At 37.8% G+C, this 24865-nt stretch overlaps 1 protein-coding gene across 2 annotated transcripts; it reads left to right on the forward strand.

Moving 5' to 3' along the window:
• Positions 1–285: 285 nt before the first annotated feature.
• MAP1LC3A (microtubule associated protein 1 light chain 3 alpha) lies at positions 286–13088 on the forward strand. 2 transcript variants are annotated; one of them, XM_053713239.1, is made up of 4 exons: positions 286–477; positions 5035–5090; positions 7942–8048; positions 11086–13088. In XM_053713239.1, exons 1-4 carry the CDS (start codon positions 438–440, stop codon positions 11246–11248), a joined length of 366 nt encoding a protein of 121 aa, XP_053569214.1. In that variant the 5' UTR covers positions 286–437; the 3' UTR covers positions 11249–13088. The 2 variants fall into 2 exon arrangements, with proteins under 2 accessions (XP_053569214.1, XP_053569279.1); XM_053713304.1 differs by lacking the exon at positions 286–477 and adding an exon at positions 2817–3047.
• Positions 13089–24865: the final 11777 nt, after the last annotated feature.

The raw sequence follows: 24865 nt of genomic DNA on the forward strand, positions 1-24865 counted from the left end.
GTGTTGAACAAAAAATGGGCCGACTTGTAAGCTTACATTGCTGCTTTTTCAAATAAAGATACCAAGAGAATGAAGAAACATTGACAAAATGGCATGCTCTATCTGAATCATGAAAGAAAAAATTTGTGCTCAGTATCCCTTTAATGGACTAAGCTATAATTTATTAATATCATTTAATATGCGCATCTGTGATGTAATGAACGTGAGTAGCCACCAGAGGGCAGCCAATTCATTTCTCCTCTTCAAGGTGACGTCATTAGCTGGTTACATTGTATCCTTACGGAGTCAGTGAGGCCAGACTCAGAAGCAGGAGAAAAGCCAGAAGAGGTGGGAAGACAGGGAGGATAGGGTTGGGGAAACAAAGCGGAGAGTCTCTGGGAAGAAAAGCCAGGAAGGTCACTGAGTCTAAGGAGTTTTGTTATCTGAAAGAGGTCAGAATGCCATCTGAGAAACCCTTCAAACACAGGAGGAGCTTTGGTAAGTGCTTAATAAACCCAGTACAGCCACTTAGAGACCCGAGCCTGTCCTGATAATCATTAGTGACGAGATTGCCTTCCATTAGACAAAAGCCCAGACTTTATTGAGCCTGTGTTGATGATCTGCTGCAAAATCTTTCACCCTACATAACCTGAGCTTTTTCAGATAATAAGCAGTTAGGTTCTTATTCTGTATCAAATGAAACAGCTTTGGCCTGTCCTGATAATATGTATTCTGAGGACCAATTTTTATTACACAACCACTCAGCACTGTTTGTAATCTCTAAGTAAAACCAGGCTTCTTTATGTAGAATATCTGTACTGTTTTTGTTTTCCTTGTGATAATGTGAAATCAGGAAATCAATTTATCCAATGCAGTCTAAACCTGTCCTGATAATCTCAATAACACTGGACAACCTAATAATGTGTATTCAGGAGATTGGCAGTTTTAAAGTTAAACTGAAGAATATGTGTTTAAAAAATAAACTGCATTAGCTTGAAACTAGTATTATGTAATTATGTATGTATACTAGGAGCAGACCTGTCTGTGTATACGTGTGTTTTGTGTGTATATATATATATATATATATATATATATATATATATATATATATATATATATATATATATATACACACACACACACAATGGCCTTGCTTGCTATGGTACGGTTAAATTGTTACTCTGTGTGTAATAAACATTTCCAGGGTCAGCCTGACCTCACTTGCTTGGTGACAGATGTCCCTGTAATTGTTTACATATGTAATCTGGCACAGTTCAAGAAATATATAAACAGCAATAATGTAACAAGGGTATCTGTAAAACACAGTAGATCCAAATTACAAAAAAATAGCATAGAACAGTGCATTGCAACACTACTAAATAAAGTTATTTTATTAAAACAGTACCTGAATGACCTGACATTTAATGGGACTTTTTCATGGGACTTTTTCCCTCTTGACAGGTGGCCCTCTCACGTGATGTTTATTGCCCTGTCATTCAGACTTGTTTGCAAAGTAATCTGAATATGACACACTTGGGAGTCTATACCAGGTGCCTGTGATTTAAAGCAGAAACATAATGTGTATTATTATTTTTGTATGTAATGCGTTTGTGTCTTAAATGGACACTGAACCCAGTTTTTTTCTTTCATGATTCAGATAGAGCATGCAATTTTAAGCAACTTTATAATTTACTCTTATTATCAATTTTTCTTCGTTTCTCTTGCTATCTTTATTTGAAAAAGAAGGCATCTAAGTGAAGGAGCCAGCCAATTTTTGGTTTAGAACCCTGGACAGCACTTGTTTATTGGTGGGTGAATTTATCCACCAATCAGCAAGAACAACCCAGGTTGTTCACCAAAAATGGGCCGGCATCTAAACTTACATTCTTTTCTTTTCAAATAAAGATACCAGGAGAATGAAGAAAATTTGATTATAGGAGTAAATTAGAAAGTTGCTTAAAATTGCATGCTCTATCTGAATCACGAAAGAAAAAAATTGGGTTCAGTGTCCCTTTAAGTGTGTGTATGTGTGTACATATATATGTATATATTATATATCTAATTAGCTCTATATTATAATACACAAACACATTTCTGTTGTTATAATTAATAAGAAAAAATACAATTTTATGGGGTATAATGCAAGAAGTTAAAACAATTTTTTTCTCTTTTTTTTTTACACTTATAAAAATGATATTGGTATATACAAATGATGGGTTCACTTTATGGCCTATGTATACATAGACTGTAATATTTATACAGAAGTGTTAATGATCAGATAAATATGAGGGTGTGTATATATAAATATATACTGTATCTCTATATACATTTCACTGCAGTGTGTACGACTGGGGGAGGGGGGATGTGTCATCACACAGGACTTTGTCTGTGTATGGGATCCAGTTGAACTTGATCTTGCAGATTTTTTCCATGTTGATCACTAACAGGCAAATGTAAACAAGTGCATAGGAACTTGGCCTTGGCTCTTGAAAGTGACATTGTGCCCAGTAAATGATAGTTTTATATAAATAGTACTGTATTTATATTTTATAATATTTCCTCTGGGCTCATTACTTATAACTGAGCAGTCTTTTTATATAAAAGACAAGGGATTTGGGTAAAACATTTATTTAAACCTGTTTTGTAAACAGTACAGCATGTGTGATTTCCTGAAGCAAACATTCTGTTCCCCTCCCATCCTCCTCTTACAGCTATTTTAATCTGTTGCTTCACTTGCTTGTTTTTAAACAGAGTGACGTATGCTAGCTCCTCCTTGGTTCTATGTGTCACTTCTGACTACTGCAGGCCCAGACATAATATTTACTTTCCATATCATTTGGGACGGCTTCTTGACAGCAGATTATCAGGACAGGGACAATTACTAAAATTTCACCTAATACCAACAGCCTTTAACCCCTATTATTAGCAGGGGCTTAATAGGACATCAACTCAAAAAATGCATTTCATGTATATAAATAGCACTGTTTAAACTTATTGATAGGACCCTAGAGGGGCCAAAAAAAATAAGCCACGTCTCTCAACCTTTTTGTAGCAAATGCTCCATACAGGTATACATTTTTCCATAAATACCCCCAACTGCAACACATAAATATTATTAGGTTAATAAAATGAGGCAATCATGTATACCCCAGTATGTGACAAACTAGTATCAGATATATTCAGGAATTTAATTTTAAATCCAGTTTTACTGAATTAAAATGCAGCAAATCTGGATTAGAGTAACAACAAATAACATGGACAACTTATAGAGAAAACACACACAATATATATATATATATAGTTCAAAGTAGGTTCCCTCTTACAGACACAGTTCCAAATGCCAGGGTGCTGAATAGTATTCCATATCAATCTTGCAAAAACAGCACTCTCTGGTCTTAACATTAGTGAATAATTCCTTTATTTAGTGACGTTTTGGGGACTACACCCCTTTATCAAACCAACAGTTACAGTGCAAAAACAAACCTTAAAAACAGCATTGATCCTCCCCCTAATCACAAATCAACCAAGCAAAACCGATGGTGTTATGCTTGGTTGTTGCCATGACTACACCTGCCTTTTGGCGTTTTTTTGTGTGTGATTAGGGGGGGGGGGGATCAATGCTGTATTTATGTTTTTTTTGCACTGTAACTGTTGGTCTGATGAAGGGGTGTAGTCCCTAAACGTCACTAAATAAAGGAATTATTCACTAATGGTAAGACCAGAGAGTGATATATATACACACACACATTTCTGCTTCTAACTACATCACTTATCAAGTTTTTTCATTGTGGCATACTTGGGTGTAGTATTCTTTACCTAGCACATTTCATCATGGAATATTTTCAGTTTATCTGCCACATTCCTCAAATGTCTATAAGCAGACAGATTCTAAATATTTTGCTATATGAGTACAGGTGATTCAGTCATAGTGAGTAAGTAGCCGACCAGGTTGGGAATTAGAATCTGTCCTGTTAGGGGGCCTGAGTGTAGAACAAGTCACTGAGTACCCTTTACCAAAGCTGCACCCCCAGGGTATTAGAGCAGTTTGTTTTACTATTGCCTGCATAACTATGTGACTGCTTAGGCTCTGCAAAGAGGTTAACCCTTTCCCGCCTGGACTAAATTGTTTTCAATTAAACAAATTTAAATCACACAATCGTTCATGCGATCGCATGATTTCAATGATGGGATCGGGTCAGGGGGGAGTGCTTATGACGCTAGGCATGCCCTCTAGCCCACAATCCCATTTACCAAGCAGGACAGCCAAACAGGAAGGACATTCCATGCCATCCTAACGGCGCTAAAGCCCAGCACAGCTAAGCCGGCATGGCGGGAAAGGGTTAAACAAGTCATCTCTATAGCAGCAATACACTACTGGTACTTAGCCGAGCAGATCTATAACTTTCATGTTCCTTTCTTTTAATCTTTCAAGGATAGTGTGTGGTAACAACACTTTTTACACCCATAGTCTTTATGAATATTTTTTATTCTATTTTAAAAAATAAATAAATTAGATTAAGCTGCAAATAGCCTCCTGCTCCTGCTCCCCTTTCTATATCATGCAGCAGGTACGGAATTTTTTTTTTAAAGAATATTGTTTCTGGTCACTTTGAAATGGCTGCCAAACTCCATCCACTATGGACATGACACTCTGAGCTGCATCTAGGCACCCTGCTGAATCCAACTAGTGAGACTGTTGTGATTGGACGCCATATGCAGCTCAGATCGTGACATCATCAGTGGGTGGAGTTTGGCAGCCATTTCAAAGTGGCCAGAAACAATATTTTTTTTTTTTACCATTCCTACTACATGATATAGAAAGGGGTGCAGGAGGCTATTTGCAGCTTAATGTAAGGTTAGACTTTAGGACTACTAAGGTGTAGACTGTCCCTTTAAAACTGATTTTGAAATTACCAGTAAATACTACTCTAACAGCTCTATAGGAAAAAGCTCCAAAAAAGAAAAACGTATATGTTTTGAAAATGATACGGTTTTAAAACGCAATGAAGAAAAAAATGTATTTTCATAGAACTTTTATTGACCTCTTTCTTTCAGGCGAGCGATGTGCAGAAGTCCGCCAAATACGTGAGCAGCATCCCAATAAAATTCCGGTGAGTGACACAATGCCTTCACAAACATACAAACCCTTTATGGTGACCTTAAATTATTTAAAAGGCAGCGTTAAATAATACATTGTAAGAACAATCAGATGATAGCAACCACATATTGACATTGTTTTAATGCTTTGGTTGGTGTTTTATTACTCTGCGTGATATCTACAAAATACCAAGATTTATCAAAAATATTTATCACGTAAATAATAATACAGAAGAGATATGTGGTAGGGTTTTACACTCGGTTTGTAAATTTTCCCAGCTTAGTGAAATTGTAGGCTTTTAAGTGGATTAGTAACTTTTTCTTTCCCTTTTATATATTAAAAAAAAATAACATTCTTAAATGGATATTTTAATAAAAAAATGTTACTATTTCATTAAAGCATTTAATTATTACCCCTTAATGACCACTGATGTACAGGGTACGATGCTGGTTATTTATCCCTTAAGGGCACGTGCCATACCCTGCACAGTGGCTGTATCCTGTGCTGTTAGCGTGATGATCTCACTGCTTTTGGTGCGGCGCTGGTTATTTATACCTTAAGGGCACGTGCCATACCCTGCACAGTGGCTGTATCCTGTGCTGTTAGCGTGATGATCTCACTGCTTTTGGTGCGGCCATGCTGTTTCTGCATGCATCAGGAACGAAGCATTGCAAGGAATAGCATTAGTGTGTTGGTCTCACTTCTGTCTGCACGACCACCCTATTTCCACATGCCCCAGGAGTGAAGCATTGCATGGACAGGGTGTCCCTCTGATCACATGCCTGTCAGTGGGTTCTTCTATTCATTAGATACGCTCTGCAATCTGCATGTATCTCATGCTGTTGCTGGAAGTCTGCATGTGAGGCTGTCTAGCAACAGTAGGTTAACAGTCAAAAATTACTTTTACTGTGTATACAATGACTGGGACAGCCAGTCATAGTGTATACTTAAAGAAACACTGAACCCAACATTTTTCTTGTATGATTCAGATAGAACATACAATTTTAAACAACTGAAGTAAATTGAAAAGGTGTTTAAAAGTCTATGCTCTATCTGAATCATGAAGGAAAAACTGGGGTTTTATGTCCCTATCTAGTGGAACCTACATACTAGCATGCAGCAATTAATGCTTGTGTCACACTCAATGGGCAATCACTAAATGCCTCAGGAGTGCCTCAGTGATACCCAAAAAACTCCCCATTGTCATGTGATCACTGTGACAGCCAGTCGCAGTGATCAGGTGTAACAAACGACAAGCCATTGTTTAACAATGCCTTGTCTCGGCCCCTCTCCTTCTGACCCAGTGAACATGTATAGTAAAAAAAAAGTATTACATTTAATTTCTGCCACTGGCAGAAAGGGTTAACATACAGTGTCACAAAAATACATCTAGGTAAATACTCTGAGGTGTTTAAATTCTACAAATATATACTTTTGTGGAGCATTTTTGAATTGGGTGACTGCTATTTAACCTACAGTCCAAGCATAGCAAATTGTAGTTTTAAACCAGTAATTCCATCTTTATAGTATTTGACTTCTATCCCAAAAATGTACTTGGAAACCTAGACATATGGGGTATTTCTAAAATCAGGACAACATAATAAATCTATTTGGAGGTATTTTTCTTTAGCTACACTAGTTTAGTAGAAGTGGTTTTAAAAATGTTTTTAATTTTTTTCCCATTTTTTTCGGTATTTATTGTTGTTTTATATCACTAGAAAGGCCGTTTTATCTGTTAAAAAAATGGTATAGAATATGTTTGGGAGCACATAACAAGAGAGTGGATAATTAAGGTGAAACCAGTAATGAGCAAAAATGCCACAATTGCCATTGTCATTTAAGCAAGGGAACTGGGAAAAACCTTGTTCCTTAAAGGGATACTGAATCCACATTTTTTTCTTTTGTGATTCAGATAGAGCAGGTAGTTTTAAGCAACTTTCTAATTGACTCCTTTTAGCAATTTTTCTTCGTTCTCTTGCTATCTTTATTTGAAAAAGAAGGCATCTAAGCTAAGGAGCCAGTCAATTTTTCGTTCAGTACGCTGGTTATTGGTGGGTGAATTTATCCACCAATCAGCAAGAACAACCCAGGTTGTTCACAAAAATTGGTCCAGCTTTTAAACTTACATTCTTGCTTTTCAATTAAAGATACTAAGAGAATGAAGAACATTTGATAATAGGAGTACATTCGAAAGTTGTTTAAAATTGCATGCTCTATCTGAATCACAAAAGAAAAAAATTGGGTTCAGTTTTCCTTTAAAGGGACAGTATACACCAATTTTCATATAACTACATGGGATAGACACTACTATAAAGAATAAGATGCATAGATACTGATATAAAAATCCAGTATAAAACTGTTTAAAAACTTACTTAGAAGCTTCCAGTTCAGCTCCGTTTAAAAGGTTACTGGAACACCCACTGCAAGTGGGAATTGCAGACCCTCCCCCTCCCCTTCATTTGCATATGAAAAGACCCTTTACACAAACAGGAGCAAGCTGGATAAGGTAGCTGACGGTATTCACATAAAACTTTGGGGCTTGGTTAGGAGTCTGAAAATCAGAGCAATGTTATTTAAAAATAAGCAAAACTATACATTAAAAAAAAAAAAAAATCTTTATGGGCTATATAAATAGTTCATCTACAAAACATTTATGCAAAGAAAAAAAAGAGTGTATGATGTCCCTTTAAGGGGTTAAAGAAATGCTTGTTGTATATTATGTGTTTAACCCCTTGCCAAGATCATAAACTTGCATAAACATTGCTGCTCCTTGAAATGATATTGTTGGTCAACTAATCGGGAGTGAAATACACACATTACAGCCACTCTCTGCCATATTCCATCCATGTTTTTGTTTGTTCCAGGTAATCATTGAAAGATACAAAGGTGAGAAGCAGCTCCCAGTGTTGGATAAAACAAAATTCCTTGTTCCAGATCATGTAAACATGTGTGAGCTGGTGAAGATCATCAGGTGAAAATACTCTCTAGTTTATTATATCTTCTGTAATATATTAGCATACGCTACCATCTCCTGTGTGTGTAAAACCATACTCTATATGTATACTCTGAACGTGGCACCTCTTGTGTGTGTATATAGATAGAAATGCCTGTTTGTATTTCATTAACATAGAACTGTTTTTTATGGTTTCATTCTACTTCAAATACTCTCTTGGCATTTCACATGCTGGTGCTTTATATGCTTCTTCTGTGTAAAATCCCTCACATACCACGCCTTGTCCCTGCATATAATCCCTTCTTATACTACTCAGGGGTGTCCAAACTTTGCTCTCCAGAGGTTTTGGAACTACATTTCCCATGATGCTCAGCTAGATAAAATGCTGGCTGAGCATCATCGGAAATGTAGTTCCAAAACCTCTGGAGAGCAAAGTTTGGACACCCCTGTACTACATCATGCTATATTAGCATAGGTAGGTTTTATTCTGTATACATACACTTTGATACTCTTCACCTTTACAAATACCATACTAGTATTCTATATATCTGTCATTTACAGCAGCATGCTGCTTAAAAGGAACATGAAATCCAATTTTTTTTTTCTTTCATGATTTGGAACGAGCATGTGATTTTAAACAACTTTCTAATTTACTTCTATTATCTTATTTTCTTGATTGGTGGCTGCAAATAGATGCCTCATGTGAATAGCTCGCCCATGTGCATTGCTATTTCTTCAACAAAGGATATCTTAAGAATGAAGCCAATGAGATCATAGAAGTAAACTGGAATGTTGTTTAAAATTGTATTCTCTATCTGAATCATGAAAGAATATTTTTTTGATATAATGTCCCTTTAACCCCTTAAGGACCAAGGACGTACGCCACACGTCCTCAAAAAAAATACAGTTAATGACCGAGGACGTGTGGCGTATGTCCTTGGTCTGGAAAGCAGCTGGAAGCGATCCTGCTCGCTTCCAGCTGCTTTCCGGTTATTGCAGTGATGCCTCGATATGGAGGCATCCTGCAATAACCCCCCTTGGCCATCCGATGCAGAGAGAGCCACTCTGTGGCCCTCTCTGCACCGGACATCGGTGGCCGGTATCGTTGGTGGGTGGGAGCAAGTCTGGGAGGCGGGTGGGCGGCCATCGATGTGCCCAGTGGAGTGGAGGGGGGCGGGAGCGCGCACGGGAGCGCGCGCGTGCACGGGGCGGGAGCGGGAGGGAACCGCTACACTACAGAAAAATAAACTTTCAAAAGTACAACAAAATAAGTTTTTGAAAGCTGTAAATAAACAGCTAAGAGATGTGGAAGGGGTGGGGGGTTGATCTTGGGGGGGGGGGGGGAAGCTACACTACAGAAAAGGGTTTTTTTTTTTTAAAAAAGGCACATTTTTTCACTAAACTGGGTACTGGCAGACAGCTGCCAGTACCCAAGATGGCGCCCATTAAGGCAGAGGGGGAGGGTTAGAGAGCTCTTTGGTGGGGGATCAGTAAGTCTGGGGGCTAAGGGGGGATCCTACACAGCAGCATATGTAAATATGCTAAAAAAAAAACACAAAAAAAGCCCAAATATAGCTTTTATTTTAGTACTGGCAGAGTTTCTGCCAGTACTTAAGATGGCGGGGACAATTGGGGGGTGGGGGAGGGAAGAGAGCTGTTTGGGAGGGATCAGGTTGTCTCATGTTTCAGGTGGGAGGCTGAGCTCTACACTAAAGCTAAAATTAACCCTGCAAGCTCCCTACAAGCTACATAATTAACCCCTTCACTGCTAGCCATAATACACGTGTGAAATGCAGCGGCATTTGGCGGCCTTCTAATTACCAAAAAGCAACGCCAAAGCCATATATGTCTGCTATTTCTGAACAAAGGGGATCCCAGAGAAGCATTTACAACCATTTGTGCCATAATTGCACAAGCTGTTTGTAAATGATTTCAGTGAGAAACCTAAAATTGTGAAAAATTTAACGTTTTTTTTAATTTGATCGCATTTGGCGGTGAAATGGTGGCATGAAATATACCAAAATGGGCCTAGATCAATACTTGGGGTTGTCTACTACACTACAGCTAAAATTAACCCTAGAAGCTCCCTACATGCTCCATAATTAACCCCTTCACTGCTGGGCATAATACACGTGTAGTGCGCAGTGGCATTTAGCAGCCTTCTAATTACTAAAAAGCAACGCCAAAGCCATATATGTCTGCTATTTCTGAACAAAGGGGATCCCAGAGAAGAATTTACAACCATTTAAGCCATAATTGCACAAGCTGTTTGTAAATAATTTCAGTGAGAAACCAAAAGTTTGTGAAAAAATTTGTAAAAAAGTGAACGATTTTTTGTATTTAATCGCATTTGGCGGTGAAATGGTGGCATGAAATATACCAAAATGGGCCTAGATCAATACTTTGGGATGTCTACTAAAAAAAAATATATACATGTCAATGGATATTCAGAGATTCCTGAAAGATATCAGTGTTCTAATGTAACTAGCGCTAATTTTGAAAAATAATGGTTTGGAAATAGCAAAGTGCTACTTGTATTTATGGCCCTATAACTTACAAAAAAAGCAAAGAAGATGTAAGCATTGGGTATTTCTAAACTCAGGACAAAATTTAGAAACTATTTAGCACGGGTGTTTTTTGGTGGTTGTAGATGTGTAACAGATTTTGGGGGTCAAAGTTAGAAAAAGTGTGTTTTTTTCAATTTTTTCCTCATATTTTATAATTTTTTTTATAGTAAATTATAAGATATGATGAAAATAATGGTATCTTTAGAAAGTCCATTTAATGGCGAGAAAAACGGTATATAATATGTGTGGGTACAGTAAATGAGTAAGATGAAAATTACAGCTAAACACAAACACCGCAAAAATGTAAAAATAGCCTTGGTCCCAAACGGACAGAAAATGGAAAAGTGCTGTGGTCATTAAGGGGTTAATATAAAACCCTATGCCATTAAATACTTTCTTATTGCATTATTTGTCATGTTTGCCTTACATTACTATCTTGAGTTTTGGTATTTACTATATGCTTTTATTTTTTTACCATTATTTCTCAGGCGCCGGCTTCAGCTGAATCCAACACAAGCCTTTTTCCTGCTGGTGAACCAGCGCAGCATGGTGAGCGTCTCCTCTGCCATTCTGGATATATATGAGCAGGAGAAGGATGAGGACGGTTTCCTGTATATGGTGTATGCTTCTCAAGAAACCTTTGGCTACTGATATGGCTTATGGCAAATAGAACTGGGTTAATGCACATATTCAAGTTCATAAGCACAGAGTGATGCTAACATACAACGTAAACTCTTTATACTTGTAAATACATTGCAGCATAAATAATAAAATAGATCCATGATTGCTGACATATTGCAACAGAAACATTCCTCTAGACTCCTGCACATTTACATGTGTGGCACTGCACAAATGCTTGTTAGCACAACATGTGCGCTTGCATGTCTCAGTCAGTCAGTCAGTTTTATTTTCTCTTTCACAAACATCTAGCTCATGCACATGCGCTGGAAGACTTCCATACATAAAGGGATGTTAACATGTGTTTATCACCTAGTTAACATTTTGTCTGCCTGATTTGCACAGTAAGTGATTTTATTATGCACACCATACGGTGCATGAGGTGTGGTGACATCTTTCTTGCGTATGCTCCACCAATTTCAATTCTGAGTTTGACATTTTTAAGCACTTAAAAGGATCCCTATTTGATCCCTTTATGTGCAAAAGTATGGACTCTTTAATAGGTGACCCCTACCAAAAAATGACTGGGGTCATTCCAATCCATTAGTAGATTCCTGTAAAATTATTTGAATTGTATATTTTTTTTGCAGGGCTTTCACATTTGAGGCTTTTCCAATCCATCAAAAAAACAAATATGTTTTCATATGTTTCTTTCTTTCTTTTCCCCTCAGTATAAGCTGGGAAAACTCAACCAATACTTTTGTATTGAGAGAATTTGATAATGGTATTCCTCGAAAAAACTGGGATGCTTGATAGTTGTGGTGCCTTGGAAACCTATTATAGAATCTTACCAATAGCATATTTTAAACAAAATATTTTACAATTTTGTTTGCATGTTTACCCAAGAGGTTTCACATTAATGGGATACAAAATTCAGGTGAATTAACTTAAAGGGACACTGAACCCAATTTTTTTCTTTAGTGATTCAGATAGAGCATGCAATTTTAGGCAACTTTCTAATTTACTCCTATTATCAATTTTTCTTCGTTCTCTTGCTATCTTTATTTGAAAAATAAGGCATCTACGCTTTTTTTTTTGTTCAGAACTCTGGACAGGACTTTTTTTATTGGTGGATGAATTTATCCACCAATCAGCAAGGACAACACAGGTTGTTCACAAAAAAATGGGCCGGCATCTAAACTTACATGCTTGCATTTCAAATAAAGATACCAAGAGAACAAAGAAAATATGATAATAGGAGTAAATTAGAAAGTTGCTTAAAATTGCATGCTCTATCTGAATTACAAAAGAAAAAAATTGGGTACAGTGTCCCTTTAAGTGAAACTGCAGTGCTTCTAATGGATTGGAATTGCATAGAAAAGGAAGCCAAGATTCAACCAAATTAAATATAAAGTTTTCTAACAAACTAATGAATTGGAATGGGGCCAATGTTTGTAATGCTATAAGTACATATTCTAAACTAAATCTGTAGTGGGCACAGGAGCATTGCTTGATATTTATCTTCAAATCTGTAATATATGTTTATTTTAATCACCAAAATATTTTACCATGGTTATTTTTATCTACATAATGGAGGTAGATAATGTTAATTGTACAGTAGAACCTCCTTTTATTGTTTATTCAAATATCTGAATTTACATTATTTTACTTGTTTTTAACTTGATTTTTTTTTATGTTTTTGCTTGTTTAAAATTTTAATACTGTGAATTTTCCCCCCCCACTTAATCTCGAGAAAATATCTTTAAAAAAAAAAAAGAAGAAAAAAAGAAATCTATAAAAGATGTGTGTATGTAAATATATAGAGGGATGTCCGAGTGTATAAAACATGAATAAAATATATAATTATGTGGAAGACTTGGTTTTTGTCTGTGTGATTATATTAATCATGGCATGCTCCAGTTCTCTGATTCTAGGCTGCTTAGTTACATGGGGACATTGATCTTAATTATTAATATGATTAGTTCTAAAAAGGAGAGCCAAGACTTCTGAACATTACTTACCATCAAAAGTATGATGAATGTTATCCATAACACATACCACTAGAAGATTATAGCTAAAGCAATTACTAAACTAGAACTTTATACAATATTTTATGTTTATATTCATACAGTGGTAGAAATATATCATATTTTACTAGTCAGTTAAAAAGGTTGCTAGTCCACTCAATATTATTATTAACTTATAGGAGCCGATTTATTATCTCCTCTCAATCTATTCTGCCCCACCCCATATTTTAATGTTCTATTTTTTATTGTTATAAAAATGTATGTATGTATTAAAGATCTACCATAATTATTTTATGTTAAATATCCTTTAGTGAATGTGATATTTCCCTCTTTAAATATGAGATGACAGTTCTGTGTTTAACAAAACACTAACTTAAAAACATTTAAATCTAATTTGACTAAGGATGCCTAGTTAAAATAAACTTCTCATATAGCATTTCTGAAGAAGAATACTATAAATATCACTGAGATATTAATAAAAATAAAGGCATGTCAAGTTATGTTTTAGATACTTCCACATTAAACTTGTAAGTAGGAACTAAGCTTACAGAAATTCTCAAATAGGTGGAACAATGAAACCATACAATAACATGGACATGTCAAAGTATAGCAGTCGTAGCCCGAATTAGATTGCCAAGTGCTTAGGAGATTGACCTAATTGAAACAGAATACAACATTTCTTTGAAGAGATTTGTAAGAAATAGAAGTCTTAAAGGGATAGTAATCACCAAAAATGTTATTGTTTAAAAAGATAGATAATCCCTTTATTTACCATTTCCCAGTTTTGCGTAACCAACACTGTTATACAGGGAGTGCAGAATTATTAGGCAAGTTGTATTTTTGAGGATTAATTTTATTATTGAACAACAACCATGTTCTCAATGAACCCAAAAAACTCATTAATATCAAAGCTGAATAGTTTTGGAAGTAGTTTTTAGTTTGTTTTTAGTTATAGCTATTTTAGGGGGATATCTGTGTGTGCAGGTGACTATTACTGTGCATAATTATTAGGCAACTTAACAAAAAACAAATATATACCCATTTCAATTATTTATTTTTACCAGTGAAACCAATATAACATCTCAACATTCACAAATATACATTTCTGACGTTCAAAAGCAAAACAAAAACAAATCAGTGACCAATATAGCCACCTTTCTTTGCAAGGACACTCAAAAGCCTGCCATCCATGGATTTTGTCAGTGTTTTGATCTGTTCACCATCAACATTGCGTGCAGCAGCAACCACAGCCTCCCAGACACTGTTCAGAGAGGTGTACTGTTTTCCCTCCTTGTAAATCTCACATTTGATGATGGACCACAGGTTCTCAATGGGGTTCAGATCAGGTGAACAAGGAGGCCATGTCATTAGATTTTCTTCTTTTATACCCTTTCTTGCCAGCCACGATGTGGAGTACTTGGACGCGTGTGATGGAGCATTGTCCTGCATGAAAATCATGTTTTTCTTGAAGGATGCAGACTTCTTCCTGTACCACTGCTTGAAGAAGGTGTCTTCCAGAAACTGGCAGTAGGACTGGGAGTTGAGCTTAACTCCATCCTCAACCCGAAAAGGCCCCACAAGCTCATCTTTGATGATACCAGCCCAAACCAGTACTCCACCTCCACCTTGCTGGCGTCTGAGTCGGACTGGAGCTCTCTGCCCTTTACCAATCCAGCCACGGGCCCATCCATCTGGCCCATCAAGACTCACTCTCATTTAATCAGTCCATAAAACCTTAGAAAAATCAGTCTTGAGTTATTTCTTGGCCCAGTCTTGATGTTTCAGCTTGTGTGTCTTGTTCAGTGGTGGTCATCTTTCAGCCTTTCTTACCTTGGCCATGTCTCTGAGTATTGCACACCTTGTGCTTTTGGGCACTCCAGTGATGTTGCAGCTCTGAAATATGGCCAAACTGGTGGCAAGTGGCATCTTGGCAGCTGCACGCTTGACTTTTCTCAGTTCATGGGCAGTTATTTTGCGCCTTGGTTTTTCCACACGCTTCTTGCGACCCTGTTGACTATTTTGAATGAAACGCTTGATTGTTCTATGATCACGCTTCAGAAGCTTTGCAATTTTAAGAGTGCTGCATCCCTCTGCAAGATATCTCACTATTTTTGACTTTTCTGAGCCTGTCAAGTCCTTCTTTTGACCCATTTTGCCAAAGGAAAGGAAGTTGCCTAATAATTATGCACACCTGATATAGGGTGTTGATGTCATTAGACCACACCCCTTCTCATTACAGAGATGCACATCACCTAATATGCTTAATTGGTAGTAGGCTTTCGAGCCTATACAGCTTGGAGTAAGACAACATGCATAAAGAGGATGATGTGGTCAAAATACTCATTTGCCTAATAATTCTGCACTCCCTGTATTAATATACTTTTTACCTCTGTTATTAACTTGTATCTAAGCCTCTGCAGACTGCCCCCTTGTCTCAGAGCTTTTGACAAACTTGCATTTTAGGCAATGAAAAACTGTTGAATGCATTCAGATAAGAGGTGACCTTCAAGGGCTTAGAAATTAGCACATGAGCCTAACTAGGTTTAGCTTTCAACTAAGAATACCAAGAGAACAAAGCAAATTTGATGATAAAAATAAATTAGAAAATTGTTTAAAATGACATGTCCTATCTGAATCATAAATGTTTAATTTTGACTTTACTATCCCTTTAAATAAGAGAAATAACTATATAGCTGCCACAATGCATCAAATAAGTAGCAAGACAGAACAGCCAGCCATCAGATCTTGAGATAGCCATACAGGATATCCCAAAGAACAATCATATAAGGTTGCTGACTAAATTAAAAAAATAGACATGGCTCATACTTCAAATTTTAAAAATAAATTGTCCCTATGAAAGCGTGTTAAAAATAAAATATATACCCCTTGTCAAGCCACTAACACATAGCACCTCAGCTCCCCCAGTCCATCCCCTGCAGGTCTAATCAGCTCTCCTTTCATCCTCAGCCCTGCACCCAGGGTCACAATACTCTAAAGGAGTTAAGCAGGTTAGGATTCAACGAACAGGTTTACTAAGTTCTTGCTCCTAACTTCCAAAAAAAGGGTACAGAAGATATCAAAGTTATCCCGATTGTGCCGGGATATCAACTGACACAGTATTTGTAGATCTTGAAGGCAGGTGACACAGTAGATTTAAGATTTACAGGTAGCCCTCAATATACCCCGGGGTTAGGTTCCAGAAGGAATGGTTGTAAATCGAAACCGTTGTAAATTGAAACCCAGTTTGTAATGTAAGTCAATGGGAAGTGAGGGAGATAGGCTCCAGGCCCCTCTCAAAATTGTCATAAGTAACATCTAAGACATTATTTTTAAAGTTTTGAAATGAAGACTTTAAATGCTAAACAGCATTATAAACCTAATAAAATAATCACACAACACAGAATATATAATTAAAATAAGTTAAATGAACAAAAACATTTACTAAACAGCATTATAAACGTAATAAAATAATCACACAGACTTCACTTGCATTTTTCTGCAAACAGTTCTTTCTATGCATTCCAATCTGGACTGATTTATAGACAGGAAGATCTTGTTCCTTTGAAATCTGCTCGATAGCTCAGGTCTGGTTAAACTGATTAATTTCAGCTTGCTTGGCTTTGTTGCAACACAAGCGGACAGCTCCAACTACTGGCTATTTTAATAAATGCACTGCTTCTCAATGCTTTTCAACAGCAGTCAAATGACTGGAAAAAAAGGTTGTTATTCTGAAACAGTGTAAATTGAACCGTTGTAAAACGAGGGCCACCTGTATTTACAGATTAATCAGAGCTTGAGCAGCACAAAATAGCAACCTAATATGGTCACCGCCTAGAGGTCTAGTTTGTTCTGTAAATAGCTAGTATCAGTCCATGATGACCAGTTGTCAGCAGGGATAGGCATGGACCAAGGCTGTGGCGGACATTTTCCAAAGTACAGACATTAGTGAAGGACACCAAGGTACATTTAAAATAAAAACATCAAAAAACACTCTCTTTACAGAGAGGGTAGTGGATACATGGTGGAATAGCCATACAGCAGAAGTGGTAGAGACAGTGAAGGAGTAAACATTTATGGGATAGGCATAAGGTTATGCTAGATATAAGATAAGGCCAGGAACTAATAAAAGTATTCAGAAAATTGGGCAGACTAGAATAGGCCGAATGGTTCCTATCTGCTGACATATTCTATGTTTCTATACGTCAGGAGAGCGACACTTTGCTGTCAAATGGGCTGCACGTTGGACGCCCCTGGTCTAGTTCTAAAAGTACAAATTAGTCATTTAATCAAACAAGTTTAAAATACAATTTATATAAAGACTGCTTGTGGTATTACCTTATATTTTTTTGGTTATATTGAGAGTCTGCAGCTCCTGACCAAACCCACCCACCTTGATGTTAATTGCATGATCATCATGGTTGGTTACTTACTTGGTTACATAAGGTTTGTCAGAGTAGGCAGCAGTCTTCTACACACAGACACCAGCACCACGCTGCCGCACAGATCAAGGAATTGGGATGGGTCATGACTCACTGTTAGTTGACTGCAGGCAGCTTGCTTCTTCCCTCACTTTCACGCTACTAAGCGTGGCGCCGCTTGGATCAAGGAGGAGTAAAGACCAGAATTAATCTGTCCTACTCCTCCCTCCCCTCCGCAAAATGGGTGGCGGACACTGCAAGGGCCAGTCATGGACACCAGTGTCCGTGTACAGACACCTTGCCTATCCCTGGTTGTCTGTCAGTATAGTCAAATTATTTATATTAATCTGGTTAAACACTTGTCATCAAAAGTTGGTATATTTTCTTACTATATAGACTGTATTTGAAATCTTTAAATATAATAATTTACTGCTGACTGCAGCGTATACCATACAAAATGTTAGTGATAACTAGTAGATCTGTAGTCCTCCAGTAGTTACAAGGGTTACTGATATGTAAATAGCAGAAAGCTGTGCCATTACTCACAGGGCCAACTTGTATATCACTAGGAGGACAGTCCTTATTACCCTGACCTCTGGTCCTTCAGCCTAGCAGACTACAGGATACATTTGTCTCATTAAAGTGGCAGTCATTTTTTTTTATTAAGGTAATACAAAGATGAACATTCATTATAATAACAAAGTATAGCTACCTTCACATAATACATTTTTGTTCCAAACTCTGTGTTGCATAAAAATCTTATATATATTAATTGTAAGATAAGAACGATTACGTTACATACTCCACTTCTTCTGTTATAGGATGTAGTTGTTACCTAGAAATTAAGAAATTCTGTAGATACTCCTTCATATTGCTCCACAAATGCAAACCTCAGAAACTGAAAATGATCCTTGTGGATCGGGACATGAAGGTATGCATCATTTAAGTTGATTGTAGTCATGAACTGTCCCTCCTGGACCAATGGAAGGATGGACCTGATAGTCTCCATTTTGAAGGAAACGAGACATTTTAAGTCTAGAATAAGGCAATACGTTCCCTCCTTTTTGGGAACTACAAAGAGGTTTGAGTAAAACCCCTGACCCCTTTCTGATGAGAGCACCTGGACGATTACTCCCAAGGAGAGGACATCCCAAACGCAGTCTAAAAAGGCTGCTCTCTCTGGTCTTGTATATAATCTTGAGAGAAGAAATCTGCCCCAAGATTTGAACCCTGGGAAAGAATGTCTAATACCGAGGGATTCTGAATGTCTTGGACCCAAGCCTCTAGGAAAAAAAAGACAATCTGCCCCATACTTGATCTGGTCCCGGATCGGGGGCCAGCCCTTCATGCAGATTTGTTATCTGTAGTCTTCTTGGCCTGTTTGGATTTGTTCCAGGACTGGTTTGGCTTCCAAGTACTCTTGGGGGTCAATTTAACATGGTGCGAACAGACATGATCCGCTATAGCGAATCATGTCCGCCGCACATCGATAAAAGCCGACAGCATACGCTGTCGGCATTTATCATTGCACCAGCAGTTTACTGGTGCAATACCACCCCCCTGCAGATTCGAGAACAATCGGCCGCTAGCAGGGGGGGTGTCAATCTATCCGATCGTATTGGATTGGGTTGATTTTCGGCAATGTCTGTCCGCCGCCTGAGAGCAGGCGGACAGGTTATGGAGCAGCAGTCATTAGACCGCTGCTGTATTGTGTTTCTGGCGAGTCTGAAGGCTCGCCAGAAACACAGGGCATCAAGCTCCATACAGAGCTTGATAAATAAATTGACCCCCTGGACTGTTAAGGTTTGGAGGAGGACTGAGTCCGCTGAATTTTGTTTGAATGAAAATTAGAGGATTTGCGACTCTTCGTTCTCGCCTTCTTATCCTGGGGAAGGAAAGCACTCTTCCCTCCTGTTACTGTGGAGATGGAGCCAAGGCCTGGCCCGAACAAAATCTTCTCCTTGAATGATAAGGAAAGAAGTCTGGTCTTAGAAATCATATCTGCAGACCAAGACTTTAAACAGAGAGCTCTACGCGACAAAACCTGAAGCCTTAACATTTAGACGGACAATTTGCATATCAGCATCACAAATAAAGGAGTTGGCCATCTTGAGAGCCTTAATCCTGTCCTGTATATCCTCCATGGGGGATTCGACTTCAATTAGTTCTGACAACAAATCACACCAGTAGGTAGCAGCATCTGCGGACTGCTGCCACACCGGCCGCTGCTGAAATAAAAGGCCCATATGTTGAAACAACTTTCATAGATAGCCTTCCAACTTCCTGTCCAATGGATCTCTAAAAGAGGAGCTATCCTCTAGAGCACTGGTTTTCAAACTTGTCCTCAGGCCTCCCTAACAGGCCACATTTTGTGGATATCTGAGACAGAGCAGAGGTGAAATAATCAGCTGATTAGTAAACATGGTTCTTTTACCTGCTTTCATCCAAGGTTATCCAGAAAACCTGAACTGTTGGGGAGGCCTGAGGACAGGTTTGAAAACCAGTGCTCTAGAGGTAGAGTAGTACGCATGGCGAGAGTAGAAATAGCCCGTCTACCTTAGGGACAGAGTTCCATAACTCTAAATGTGATTCAGGGACCAGAAACAGCTTCTTAAAAAGGTAGAAGGGGAAAAAGGAGTTCCAATCTTTTCCCATTCTCTAGAGATAATTTTTGCCATTCGTACAGGTACCAGGAAGGTTTCAGGAACCTTCTCCTCATAAAGCTCACCTTCAGATGCAACCAAGGTTAGATCATCCTCAGAAAGGTAAGACAAACTAGCCAACTCAGACTGAACAGAGGTGTTAACCCCTAAGTCAGTGGAACTATGCTTAACCTTCCTCTTATGTTTTCCAGAGCTAGGCAAAGAGTTTAATGCAGCTGATACCACAGATTGAAGCTGTGAAGTAAAGTCTGCTGGCAAGAAATTACCTCCAGCCGGAGATAAAGGTGAGCCATGGGGCACTGACTGTCATAGGGTTAAAAGGAGACTGCGACTGCAGAATAAGCATCTCAGAGTCCTGAGCGGTAGAAGGCTCAGAGCGCATAAAAGTACCAGGGGATAAACCAGATTTAGATCCCTTCTTGGACTTTAACACAGAACATAAGCAGACAGAACAGAATTGTTCAGGTGGGCAAACCATAGTCTCCTCAAATTATAAACATGCATTTGTTACAGTGATCGCTGAAACAAAACCCTCTGAGGGGTTAATATCAGAATCCTCCATAGCGGGTATAAGGTCTCAATATTGTAGCAACAAAAATGTTTTTTAAACTTTTGCGTGGCACTTCTACCCTCAGCTGAGGTACTCACCACCTACTAGCTAGACAAGTATGACCGGAATGAAGTCAAGATCTCTCCCAATGCCTGCAGCAAACTCTTTATGCAATCTTCCGACCAGCCTCAGCTAGAAACTGTGCCCTAGTCACAAGGTGAGCATCTAGAGACCGCCTCTATAGTGATGAAAGTCAAAGAATGACTGGGGGGATAGGGGAAGTGGGATATTTATAGCCTTTGGCTGGGGTGTCTTTGCCTCCTCCTGGTGGCCAGGTGTTGATATTCCCAACAGTAATGAATGAAATCATGGACTCTCCCTGCCTTTGGAAAGAAAATATGTTTCTTAAAGGGACAGCCAACACCAGAATTATTCTTGTTTTAAAAGATAATCCCTTAATTACCCATTCCCCAGTTTTCCATAATCAACAGTGTTATAATAATACACATTTTACTTCTGTAATTACCTTGTATCTAAGCCTCTGCCCCCTTATTTCAGTTCTGTTGACAGACTTGCATTTTAGCCAATCAGTGCTCACTCCACAGTAAATTCACGTGCATGAGCTCAATGCTATCTATATGAAACATATGAACTAACACCCTCTAGTGGTGAAAAACTGTCAAAATGCATTTAGATTAGAGGCGGCCTTCAAGGTCTAAGAAATTAGCATATGAACCTCCTAGGTTTAGATTTCAACTAATACCAAGAGAACAAAGCAAAATTGGTGATACAAGTACATTAGAAAGTTGTTTAAAATAAAATTACATGCTCTATTTGAATCATGAAAGTTTTTTTTGGACTTTACTGTCCCTTTAAATCTAATCCTTTATATTTCATTACTTGTAGACTCTACTGCTTGGGTCTTAGTTCCCATTAGTAATGGAGCGTGGAGTCTCTCCACCTGTATATATTAAAACAATTTATACTTATTGAATTTATAATTCATTTCTTTTACGATTGTGAGAGTCCACAAGACCCCATCGTTTGATATTTTTTTTCTGGTTTTGTTTCTTTTCTTGCGCACATCTTTTTCCCCCTGCTATTTCTATTTTTTTGCTCTTATTTCTTTTTCATACCACTTGTTTGGCTTTACGTTAGACTGAGGTGCGAGTGAGGTTTTTTTTGTTGTTGTTTTTTTTTTTTAAGTTCTTTATTTTGGAATCTTTGCATCCGCCTAGTGGCAAGGAAGAGTAATTTCCAGGATTAATGGATCGTGGACTCTCACTACCATAAAATAAGTTAATTTATCAGGTAAGCATAAATTATGGTTTTCTATTTAAAGTTTTAGTATAGGTGGAAATACAACAGGCAAAACAACACTCCTGTAGATAAAATGGATAATTGAGAACACCTTATGGAGAGAAAAACAAAAATCACAGTACACTGCCCCTTTAAGAAGGTAACAAAACAACCTAATTATACCCAAGTATAAAATAAATTTCTCCCTGCCAGATCTGCAGAATTTGTCATTGTTGTGGTTCTCTATCCTGCTTATGTCTTTCAGACATTTGCCTCTAGTAGCCTACATCTGCCTAAGCCACTCAGTTAGGCTCAGTCATCCTATTAGAACCAGATCAACCCAACCAAAATGTATGATGTAGGCACCCATTGGAGCTTTCCCAAATTAGGGGAAAATCTAATATCACTGAGAAGGTTGCCAGAGCCACCCGGGCATACGTGGAACATCATCTGGATAACAGTGAAGATAACAGGTTTTTTTCATCTTACCTTTTAACTCTTTGATTTAAAGGGACAGTCAAGTCCAAAAAAAACTTTCATGATTTAAATAGGGCATGCAATTTTAAACAACTTCCCAATTTACTTTTATCACCAATTTTGCTTTGTTCTCTTGCTATTCTTAGTTGAAAGCTAAAACTAGGAGGTTCATATGCTAATTTCTTAGACCTTGAAGACTGCCTCTAATCTGAATGCATTTTCACCACTAGAGGGCATTAGTTCACATGTTTCATATAGATAACATTGAGCTCATGCACGTAAAGTGACCTAGGACTGAGCACTGATTGGCTAAACTGCATGTCTGTCAAAAGAACTGAAATAAGGGGGCAGTCAGCAGAAGCTTAGATCCAAGATAATTACAGAGGTAAAAAGTATATTAATATAACTGTGTTGGTTGTGCAAAACTGGGGAACGGGTAATAAAGGGATTATGTTTCTTTTTAAACAACAAAAATTCTGGTGTTGACTGTCCCTTTAATGTCATGTGATCTTGATGTAAACCATATTGTTTTCACTCATTTTTTTCTTTACATTTTAGAACTCTCCGTAATTGCACAGGCGGGTTAAAACATTTCCTATCATCATATGACTTACATGTACATTTAAGAATTTGGGCTAATGCTAAGTGGCAAATTTACAACATAATCAATGTTAGATCGACACAAAAAGTTATAAACCCTGGCAGTGAGAATATCTATGCATATTCTCTGTCTAATACATCCAATATGTAAGGAAGGACACAGATCATTAAAAAAAGCACGGATATTAAAACAGTCTGCCATCAAAGCAAGTTTAAAGTGACAAACGTCACAATTGCACTATAATTATCCAGGTAGAGCATGCGATTTTAAAAATCTTTCCAATTTACTTTTATCTTAATTCTTTGTTCTCTTGGTATCCTTCATTAAAGAGCATATCTAGGTAGACTCCAGAGCATGCACGCCTTCAGCACTATATTGCAACATTAACAATGTTATACATTTGTAAGTGTATAACAAAGTTACACATATTGCTGCTGCCATATAATGCTTTACATATACTTCAACTAAAGTATGCCAAGAGAACAAAGTGCATTTGTAAGTTGTTTAAAACTGCATTTTCTTTCATGTAATTAGCAAGAGTCCATGAGCTAGTGACGTATGGGATATACATTCCTACCAGGAGGGGCAAAGTTTCCCAAACCTTAAAATGCCTATAAATACACCCCTCACCACACCCACAATTCAGTTTTACAAACTTTGCCTCCTATGGAGGTGGTGAAGTAAGTTTGTGCTAGATTCTACGTTGATATGCGCTCCGCAGCAGGTTGGAGCCCGGTTTTCCTCTCAGCGTGCAGTGAATGTCAGAGGGATGTGAGGAGAGTATTGCCTATTTTGAATGCAGTGATCTCCTTCTACGGGGTCTATTTCATAGGTTCTCTGTTATCGGTCGTAGAGATTCATCTCTTACCTCCCTTTTCAGATCGACGATATACTCTTATATATATATATATACCATTACCTCTGCTGATTTTCGTTTCAGTACTGGTTTGGCTTTCTACAAACATGTAGATGAGTGTCCTGGGGTAAGTAAGTCTTATTTTCTGTGACACTCTAAGCTATGGTTGGGCACTTTGAATACATATATTTAGAACTTTATAAACAAACATTTATTTGCCTTGACTCAGGATGTTCAACATTCCTTATTTTCAGACAGTCAGTTTCATATTTGGGATAATGCACTTGAATCAATTATTTTTCTTTCCTTAAAAATGTGACTTTTTTCCCTGTGGGCTGTTAGGCTCGCGGGGGCTGAAAATGCTTCATTTTATTGCGTCATTCTTGGCGCAGACTTTTTTGGCACAAAAAATATTTTCTGTTTCCGGCGTCATACGTGTCGCCGGAAGTTGCGTCATTTTTGACGTTCTTTTGCGCCAAAAATGTCGGCGTTCCGGACGTGGCGTCATTTTTGGCGCCAAAAAGCATTTAGGCGCTAAAAAAATATGGGCGTCGCTTTTGTATCCACATTATTTAAGTCTCATTTTTCTTTGCTTCTGGTTGCTAGAAGCTTGTCCATTGGCATTTTTTCCCATTCCTGAAACTGTCATTTAAGGAATTTGATCAATTTTGCTTTATATGTTGTTTTTTCTCTTACATATTGCAAGATGTCTCACGTTGCATCTGAGTCAGAAGATACTTCAGGAAAATCTCTGTCTGG

This window comes from Bombina bombina, chromosome 1, assembly GCF_027579735.1.
Source record: "Bombina bombina isolate aBomBom1 chromosome 1, aBomBom1.pri, whole genome shotgun sequence".
Lineage (NCBI taxonomy): Eukaryota > Metazoa > Chordata > Amphibia > Anura > Bombinatoridae > Bombina > Bombina bombina.

Excerpts from the sequence above, each read along its gene's own strand:
- MAP1LC3A (XM_053713239.1), top strand. The coding sequence starts at position 438 with ATGCCATCTGAGAAACCCTTCAAACACAGGAGGAGCTTTG. Across the intron at positions 478-5,034 it reads CAAACACAGGAGGAGCTTTG|GCGAGCGATGTGCAGAAGTC; the intron begins GTAAGTGCTTAA and ends TCTTTCTTTCAG. Across the intron at positions 8,049-11,085 it reads GAGCTGGTGAAGATCATCAG|GCGCCGGCTTCAGCTGAATC; the intron begins GTGAAAATACTC and ends ATTATTTCTCAG.